The following is a 10,196-nucleotide window of genomic DNA, read 5'->3' on the forward strand; positions in this document are numbered from 1 at the left end:
CCAAGAAATTTTGCAATCCATTTTTCTTTCAAATCTCGAATATATTTACTTCCAGTGAATTATGTCACAGTGCATGTCTGACATGCAAAGTCGTTCATGATCTGATGACTCTGCAATTGTAACTTGTGTTGTATGCTCTCTGAATATCCCCAAACTTGGTATATTGCTCTTTCAGTTCCTGTGTTTTCTTCAGCCAAAATACCTATCCCCATTAATCATCTCTCAATATTCTACTCATTCTCTAAGGCTCAACTGAAAGAGCAGTTCCTTAAAGGCAATCTCCCCTGCCACACTCAGCACAGAGGCCCTACTTTTCCAATTCAGGCATAATTAAATTCTACGTATTTCCACCAAATGCTACATTGATAGATAAATTTTATTTAAAAAATCAAGGGGTTAAAACATGGGCTCTGGGAGTCATATGTGATCAACCAGAATCACATGTAGTCAGACAACCTGGGTCCAAATGATATCTTTGCCATTAACAATATAGTTTTGAGCAAGTTACTTAACCTTTTGGCATCTCTGTTTTCTCAACCTAAGTATGGAGAGGAGAGCTACCTCATGATGTTCTTGTGAAGATTATATAAGATAATGTCTTTGCTTAGTGCTTGGCAAAGGGTTAGAACTAAGTAAAAAATAACCATCATTAATATTATCATAATTATGCTTGACATGAAAAGAGATAATCAATATTAAAAGGTAAATAAAACTCCGTGATACTTTGCAAAATTTTTATTACAGATTTACTGAGGATTTTGCCTTTACTAGCCACCCAGATTCCTTCTTTGAGTTGCTCCATTACAGAGGAAAGTTTATTTATCTTGTGTATAAAATATTTGTTTTAACTAAATAATTTATTTATTTTTTTCCGAATCAAGTGGCCCTGGGAGAAAAACAGTTTGCCTCAAATAACAGTTTGCCATCATGGATTTGTTATCTTGTCAGTTTCTTCATTTCAACATAAAGCACTGACAGCTGCTCAGGTTCACATGAAACTGTGGCCTTTGTGAAGTCCTGTGTATCTCTAGCGTTCACACACAATTTTCTCACAACTGAAATCTCAAGGCCTCACTAAGCCCTAAAGAGACCTAATTATGTCCATAATAACCTAGGGACAGGGCCAAAGGGTCACTGTCCTCCAGTCATTGTCTGTTGTTATTGAACAGTTGCATTTCCTGGACAGGTTTCCTTTATCAACTTGTGAATTGTTCCCTTGTTACAATGATCCCCAGAATTTGTGGGGACATATAATAGGCAGAAATCATTTTCTAATCATGTGGACTTCTTGGAATCAAAGCTCACTGTTGATCTTATTTCAAACCACAAAATTAGCATGTCGTTAAATATTGTATATAAACAGCCACAGAAGCTGATAGACCATCATCTGTCCAGCACTACCGTCACTTCTCTTCAATCTTGGAAAAACGGTAAGAATTTTAGATACGGATTTGTTGTATCTTCTCCTAACCACGTATTTCAAAGTAGCTGGAGCTATAGAAAGAATATAGTTTTTTAAAATATAGTGTTTGAAATAAAAGTATTTAAGGTAGTACTGAAATTATTTTTAACACTTAGGCTAAAAAAGATAGAAGTGCCCAGAAGAATTTGGTAAAAAAATTGCAATGACATGTAGCCCTCACGAGTTTAAGAAAATGTAATAACTAATTTTACGCATATGTATATTTAGTATGAGGCTAGTTCATAGTTAATATTAAAAGGAGATTCATTTGTGAATTAATCTTCCAATTTGATTTAGCATACCACAGCCATAAAAAGAAATATACTTAAATTACAGTGTGGGTAGATAAATAATTACTGGAAAAGCTTTGTTCAACAGGTAGTTTACAGCAGTAGCATACTGAGTCAAGAAATAGAGGGAATGGTTTGGGGGCATTTACTACTTTAAATGTTTATAAACAATGTTTTTAGAAGAGTTTACTCAGCAAACTTGTCTAGAGCCTCAAATTTCCCAGTTTATTATCTATTTTGTAATATTTCAGAACAATATTAAAATGAGACAGAAATACAGAATCAAGTTAAAAAGAAACAATGTGGTTTACTTTGTAAGAAAATTCTTAATGGGATAGAGAAGACTTGTAAACCTTAAACAAAGATAATAGATGATATAAAAGAAAAAGTAGCTTAGAGCGTACCAGTCGATAAAGAAACTCTGACTTAAAAATTAGTATATAGTATATTTATAGTATATAAATTAGTATAAAAATTAGTATAATTGGTATTAGTATATATCAGTATATTTGTATATAAATTAGTATCGTAATTGTATATTAGCATATAAAATTAGTATATATTAGTGGATTAGTAATAAAATTAGTAAAGTTTATAAGTAGATGACTTATAAAATATAGAAAATGCTGTGGGATCCTCCCTAAGTGTAATTATATATAAAATAGAGTGCTATATTCTTTTTCTGAACCCTGACATAAAAAATTTGAAAACTTATGGAGGTCTTAGGCAAAGTAAAATTAATAAAAAATTATTTAACATTCATAAAAAATCTAGAAAAAATTTTATTTTCCATAATAGAATTATGTTCAACTTTCAAATACTGAAAAGAACATTTTTCAAATAAATTAGAGACTTTTTTCATGAAGTATTTTTAGTTCAAAAATTGAGTTCAAAAATTGAGTTTCAAAATCTGAAAATGAAGATTTGAGTGTCAAGTAATATTGTGGCATGAACATTATTTTGGAATAAAAAAATGTAAGAACACATAACAAGGAGATGATTTCGTATATTTTGGTCACAAATGTTAACATATATTTCACAAGAAGAGGTAGTCCCAAGCTGGGCAGTGGGCAAGAGGTCCTGACCCCTTGGCAGATCATCAAGAGACCCTTGTGTACATTTTAATACAGAGAAGAGAAGAAGCCTAGTGTATAATCTCTAAAGTCATGGGGCATAAAGGAGAACAGACATTAATAGCTATGTGGGGAAGATGGATATAAACAGAGAAGAAACAAACTTTATAGTCCAACAATTCTCTGGATAGTGACACAAATAAGGAAAATGTTAAAATGAAAATCTCAGTCTTATTGGAAATGAGGAGAAATCATTAAACTAAAATATTCATGGTAACCGTTTAGTGAAAACAAAAGATAAAAATAAAATGTGACTTTTTTGTACACATTTTCTTGATTAGTCTCTTCCAGTAGAACTGAGGCTCCATCAGGGAGTAACATCAGGACTGTAATATTTTGCTCATTGCTGCAGTCCTGGTCCCTAGACGGTGTCTGGCAAGAACAGATTCTAAGGAAATATTTTTAAATTAATGAATAAATCTTTCTATATATATTAATAACTTCTTTATGCCTTTTGAAACACTCAATACTGTAAATGGGACTTTTGTAAAAGTGGGGATGAGTTGTTAGCTGAAAAATCTGAATAGTTGGCAATGAAGTTTAGAATTTGATAAATGAGAAGAGCAAGCCAGAATAGATTTTGACCTCAGTCATATGATATAACTTCTATTTAGTATTTATTCTATTTATTTTCTAAAATGCAGATATTTTTGTTATACATTATCTCTCTTTTTTATAAAAAGTGACCTTACCTAACTAAATAAGAAAATATATCCAGTTGACCAATCTGTCACCATTCTATTTTTTTGTCCGTTCACAGGACTTAGTAGCCATGAAGGTCATCACTCTCGCCTGCCTGGTGGCTCTTGCTCTTGCAAGGGAGGTATGTGCACAAGAAAAAATTCCTAAAAATCAAGAAATAGTGGACTATATGCCTATTTTTAGAGAATAACATCACCAACATTTTTTACTGTATAATAAAGAAGAATTTCATGAAAATTATCTTGACTTCTATCAAAATCGTTTATATTTACCCACTGTCTCAACAGTTTCCTATAGTGCTCCAAATGCTTCCTACACCAATGTGCTGCTAGTCACTAAAGAAAAAGCAAACAAATCAATGAGTAATAAAAAATCATAAAAATGGCAACAAATATATGCATAAATAACAACTCCACAGATGCTCAACCTAGATAAACATATCTTATTCCAGTCATAAAATGTATATATATCTTATAGCCTAGGGCACTGGGTCCAAGTCTGTCTATACAAAGACATCCATAGGATGAAGTACAGACACAATCATAATCCTAATCATACATTCATAATAATATAATAAAAATATTTAATACAAATTAAAGTGACTCTTAACCATCAAAAACTGTCTTTAATAAATGTAAGATAAAAGTATATTAATGAAATTACTAAATATAAAAGACATTAAAGCAATTACCTTTCAAGCCTCAAAAGTCATATAACATTTTTAATTTGTCAAATTTGTGAAGGAGATAGATCTGCATAAATGATGTAAAAATTAAGTAGGACACATGTTTAACAATGAGTTAGCTATAGAAACTGAATTTTTAAACATCTTTTCAGAAGGAACAATCCAGTGCATCCTCTGAGGTAAGTTTTTTTGTTTTAGAGAAAATTTATAAACCATAAAATAGTAAAATTCTCTAATGATCTAGAAGATGTAGCTGGTTGTCATTTTTTTTTTTCCACAGACTGTAGGAAGTCTTTCAAGCAGTGAGGTAAGTTAACATTCTACCCAATTTTAGAACAATAAAATCCTGTGCTATTTTTCTATGGTGTTACATCATGGCAGTTAAGCTAATGCCGCTATGTCAATGACATATAAGTTCTAGTATATATTTCCTTTATATATGTTTAAGGACAATAAGTATGTGGACATTCTAGAATAACATTGTAGAACTTTCTAAATTGGCTTGCTACTTGAAATTGTGTTATTTTGTTTCCTCTTTTTTTTTCTTTTTAAATGAACCATACAGTCCTGTTTTCTGCCTTGAACTCTGTTTACTCTGAACTCATTCACGTTGAGCATATATTGAGGGTCTTCTATGGGTCAGACATTGACTAGGAGCTGTGGTACAAACTGAAAAGATAGAGATGCGAGTGATAATTAAGAGCTTGCTAAGCAGTAGGTAAGCAGATATGCAAAAGGACACATTTTATAATTACAATAGCCACTTTAGTAAATAAGTGAGATTTAGTGTAGTCCTAAATCTACCTGAGAGAGTCAGGTTGATATTTATTCTTACATCTCTCTTCTTGGGTGTGTGATCACTTGATAAGTAAATGGTACCTCAATAGACTCTGTCTCTTCAGGAAGGTTATATGATCCTTAAGGGAAATGTTTAACTCTTCTGATTCATTTGAAGTGATCAAAATGTATCAATTGTTATTAGAATATATTTTCAATGAGTATTTCCTTTTTTAAAAAATCAGATGGGGTTTTAGAGATCATTTGTTGTCAGGGAATGAGCATGGTGGTAGAGAGAAATTAGCATATATTAATTGCTTTTTTTGTGCCATGTCCTTCTTGACTGCATTCATCTGACTTTCTTTTATACAACAAGCTTATATAGAACAATTTAATATATAAGCTTTAATGATTATACAAAGTTATTAATGCTATTATTAAACAATTAATGCCTTTATTTCCTGATTTATATTGCAAAGTAAGAATTGTTAAAACTAAATCTAATTTTATTTTATATTTTTCTGTAGGAATCTATTACACAATACAAGGTAAATTTTCACATTTAAAATGTACATATTTTCAAAATTTCCTCTAATTTTTACAGATGGTAACATATTTTTATATATGATTTATTTTTAGCAGACAGTTGAGAAGATTAAACATGAGGGCCAGCAGCAAAGAGAGGTAATTTGTTAATGATAAGTATATTTCTAAAATTATCATAAAGTATAATACATACAAAAATATTTATAATGTATATGTTGATCCTAAAGAATGATAATAAAATAAATGCCATATACCCACGAACCACTGTAAAAAAATTAAACATTGATAAAGTTGATATATTTTCTAGGGTATGTATGTATTTTTAAACTCATAATTAATTTCTGAAATATAGACTAAATACATAATGATATTACTAATGGTATATCTGTTTTCAACAAGTGTACATTGGTGGGAACATTTCCAGGTTGGGAACTATGATCCTCTTATTTTCAAGGTGGATATGGTAATGAAAAGGAGTATACAGTTGGTAAAAAAAAAAAAAAAAAAAAAAAAAAACTATGTAGAATTTGTGCCATATTGCCTTCTTTTCCGTATGGACAACACAAAATCCTGTATTTCATTAAATTACATTTATAGTGATATGTTTACCTAATCATAATTTTCAGTTGCTTTATGTATCAATGAATTGTTTAGTGTCACATAAAATATTTTTAAAATCAAATTTAAACAAAAAAATCAATGTCTCTTGAAAGACTCAAGAGACTATCTTCTCCCAAGGGAAGGAATGCAAGAATTTGGCTGGTGTTAAATCAGCCACAAATTAAGAGAGAAGCCACAAATTAAGACTGATTTTCTTTTTCATCAAACCAAAACAAAACAACAATGAACCTTGGAATTGTCCCTCTAAGTCTTTTTAACTGACCTCTTTTCACTGTGTGAAAACAATTTGGTCTATTATTGGCATAACTGTGTTGAAAAGTAAATTCTCTCTGAAGACCAAAGTGTACAGTTGCAGTTATCCAGGCAATTCAGGAAAAGGTTAAAAGAATGTTTCTGAAATATCCAAACATTGATTTCACTTTGGCCTGTGTAGTTACCCATGAAGTGAGTGGATTAAAATCTTTCAACAAACATTTTACTCACTTTTCTTCACATGACTCAAGATAATTTCTTAACAAAATAAGTGAAATATTTTCTTCCTCTCTTTCTACTCATTTATCATTGTCTAAAAGAGAGAAATGAATTAATTATGAATGACAATTATAGCTGAATCAAGGACTCAAAGATTCTTTTTCCTTCTTTCCAGGATGAACGCCAGGATAAAATCGACCCCTCTTTCCAGCGACAGCCTCTGATCTATCCATTCGTTGAGCCTATCCCCTATGGTTTTCTTCCACAAAACATTCTGCCTCTTGCTCAGCCTGCTGTAGTGCTGCCTGTCCCTCAGCCTGAAATAATGGAAGTCCCTAAAGCTAAAGACACTATCTACACTAAAGGCAGAGTGATGTCCATCCATAAATCTCCAACAATGCCCTTTTTTGAGCCTCAAATCCCAAAACTCACTGATCTTGAAAATCTGCGTCTTCCTCTGCCTCTGTTCCAGCCCTTGATGCAGCAGGTCCCTCAGCCTATTCCTCAGACTCTTGCGCTTCCCCCTCAGTCCCTGTGGTCTGTTCCTCAGCCCAACGTCCTGCCTATCCCCCAACAAGTGGTGCCCTACCCTCAGAGAGCTGTGCCTGTTCAAGCACTTCTGCTCAACCAAGAACTTCTACTTGATCACACCCGCCAGATGTACCCTGTGACTCAACCACTTGTCCCAGTTCATAACCCCATTAGGGTAAGTCCAAATTTACTGACTTTGCTGTTTCATTCAAGATGTGTATGTGATGGTAGAATAAAAGAATAAATGTAGAGTAAATGAATAAAATAAAGCAGTTTAGATAAGTGATTCTTAATGCTTACCTATACAATAGAATCATCTGGAGAACTTTCCCCCACAAATCCCAATGCCCTTGCCTACCCAGCAATTCTAATATAATTGTTCTGGTTTTTTGTGTAGAGGAAACTGAGTGCTGAGAAAAAAGCTATTGCATGAATTCTGATTTAATTAGTCTGTTGAGAATTCTGATTTAGATAAAGTAATTCAGGCTTACAAAAGCCAGAATTAAATTTAATAGTGTGCTTGAATTTGGAATAAAAAAGCTGAAAAATGTTCTATCATTTTCCTTGTGCACATCTATTTTACACAAGCCTTTGTTCACATCTTGTTTTTGCTGTAAGTATATATGAAGGCAAAGGATTGAGATGCTTATTTCACTACTTATGACATTCTTAAGGCAAGTTTTCCAACTAAGAGGCTATTTATTTATTTATTTATTTGTATTTGTCTTATTTTTAAGGTCTAAGAGGATTTCAAAATTAATTTTCCCTCCTCATTTTTGGTAAGTTTTGGGAGTTTGGAGATAAAATTGATCATTTTTATACATGATGTCTTTTCACATTTAATTCTAGAGAAGACCAATATAGTGAAAATTTCATACATATAAGAATATTTTTATTAATTATCAACTTAATGGTTGACTATCATTTACTGACCTGAAACTGTCTATCTTTTGCATTTCAAATAACTTTAATTTTATTTATGTACTATTGACAGATTTGACTGACTTGCTTTCAAGGGCCCTTATACTTAGATTTGATTATCACTATTTTTAGGAAAAACAGAATATCTTTTTTATTTTACTTTTATGGAAATACATCTGAGCCTTTGTCAAAAGCCTGTTTGCATTTTTATTTCTAACCTACCCTTCATAAAATTTGTATTTACTTTACCTAAAATTATCTTTTAATTCATGAGTTCAAATTACTCCAAATGTAAACGTTAAAAAGAGGAGAGAATAGTATCGCAATTCTAAGATGTAAAGCCTTTTGTGATTATGAAAGGCTAGATATTTCACCGAAGCAATTTCAAGTTCGCTAATATTTGGTTATATGCAAACTTTATATGCTTCCAAGCCACAACAGAATGCGTTTGCAATGCAATTTATTTTGTGAATTAGTCACACCAAAGTTAGAAGTGAAGAGAGGTGAATATTTACATGTTATAACATAACTAATTATATATTTGCTCTCTATTCCACAGAATTGACTGAGACTGGAAATATGATGCCTTTTTCACCTTTGTATCATGTTACCCCAAATTAAGTACGTTTGAATGAGTTTATATGGAAAAAAAACTTTATTCCTTTATTTTATATATTATATGTCATTCATTTAATTTGAAATTTGACTCATGAACTATTTACATTTTCCAAATTTTAATTCAACTAGTACCACAGAAGTTCAATATTCATTCGGAAATGCTACAAACATATCAAACATATGTATACAAATTGTTTCTGGAATTGTGCTTATTATTATTTCTTGAAGAATCTATTTCCTTTCCAGTCATTTCAATAAATTATCCTTAAGCATATTTAAGTTGTTCTTTTTTCAAACCTAATCGACCTCATTAATGTTACCTTTGATTTATTATTGATGTTCAAAATAATCCTGGAAGAATGCATCGAAATTGAATAGAATGTTTTGAGTTGAATATTAAAAGATATCAAACAGTGAAGGAAAAGAAAGGATGCTTTTTTACTCCATTTGCTATAGAAAGTTTTGATTTATGCCTATTTTCCCAGAGTCATTATTATAGCTATACCTTTCACTTTCAAAATGATCCAGCATTGGATGTTAAATTTTTGGTGACCCAGGGAAAAAGTTTTAAACGTGAAACCTGAAGTACAACTTGCCACGGGGTAGCTACGTGATGCTGTAAGAGCTTTAATTCCCACATGGATAAAATACTGCAAAGAATTTTACTGAAGGTTTGATCACATATTAGTAACATGATTAGTGTACTGTATAGTACATGATAGATGATCCCTATTGCTCCACATTGCTGACATTGCTTACACCACAGCACTAAAGCATTCTAACAAATCACAATGAACTGGATTAATATGGTGTTAGCCAGCAAGGCTGAAGAAAGTAAGGGATGTGAAACTCTGACAGCCATTAATTCTAACTGTGAAGTAGTTGTTGATTGTGATTAATTTTCTCTCTTTCTATACCAGCTCCTCCATTTGTATATTCAATTATATCTTCCTGAGTTTATGCAGTGACTCATGTCTAGCAATTATCCCATCTTTCTTATATTTCCAGTGTTTCCCTGGCCCTTATTATAACATAAGCATCATGGAAGACCTTATACTATAATATCTCCCATCATTAAAGAACAAACTTGCATCCTTAACACTACCTCCAAACCTCTCCCAATTATTTGGATTACTTTATATCAATTGTCATACAAAAGTATCCATAGGGCTGTTCCCATATCTCATATTTTATTCTATTATTAACCCACTCCAATCAAATTTTTGTCCCCCACTGAAACCACTTCTTTTCAAGGTTATCAATAATTTTCATATTGTTAATTTGTGTTCGTTTTACCCAACCGCTCAGTGTTATTTGGTAGAATTTGTCATCTTTACTTCCTTGAAACATCATTCTTCTCTTCATTTGAAATTCTTTTTTTTTTTTTTTTTTTTTTTTGAGACGGAGTCTCGCTCTGTCGCCCAGGCTGGAGTGCAGTG

The 10,196-nt window shown here is 31.8% G+C and overlaps 1 protein-coding gene across 3 annotated transcripts; it reads left to right on the plus strand.

The window, feature by feature from the left end:
* Positions 1 to 1,397: 1,397 nt before the first annotated feature.
* CSN2 (casein beta) lies at positions 1,398 to 9,031 on the plus strand. Of its 3 annotated transcripts, none has more exons than XM_033215988.1 (7): positions 3,648 to 3,708; positions 4,553 to 4,579; positions 5,577 to 5,597; positions 5,689 to 5,733; positions 6,863 to 7,393; positions 7,956 to 7,997; positions 8,699 to 9,031. In XM_033215988.1, the coding sequence occupies exons 1-6, from the start codon at positions 3,658 to 3,660 to the stop codon at positions 7,959 to 7,961; spliced, it is 681 nt and encodes a 226-aa protein (XP_033071879.1). In that variant the 5' UTR covers positions 3,648 to 3,657; the 3' UTR covers positions 7,962 to 7,997; positions 8,699 to 9,031. The 3 variants fall into 3 exon arrangements, 2 of the variants coding, with proteins under 2 accessions (XP_033071879.1, XP_033071880.1); XM_033215989.1 differs by having other exon boundaries at positions 5,692 to 5,733; XR_004438308.1 differs by lacking the exons at positions 6,863 to 7,393; positions 7,956 to 7,997; positions 8,699 to 9,031 and adding exons at positions 1,398 to 1,430; positions 4,425 to 4,451 and having other exon boundaries at positions 3,646 to 3,708; positions 5,689 to 5,969.
* The last annotated feature ends 1,165 nt before the right edge of the window (positions 9,032 to 10,196 follow it).

The sequence above is a fragment of the Trachypithecus francoisi genome, unplaced genomic scaffold, assembly GCF_009764315.1.
Source record: "Trachypithecus francoisi isolate TF-2019V2 unplaced genomic scaffold, Tfra_2.0 Lachesis_group1, whole genome shotgun sequence".
In the NCBI taxonomy this organism is placed as follows: Eukaryota; Metazoa; Chordata; class Mammalia; order Primates; family Cercopithecidae; genus Trachypithecus; species Trachypithecus francoisi.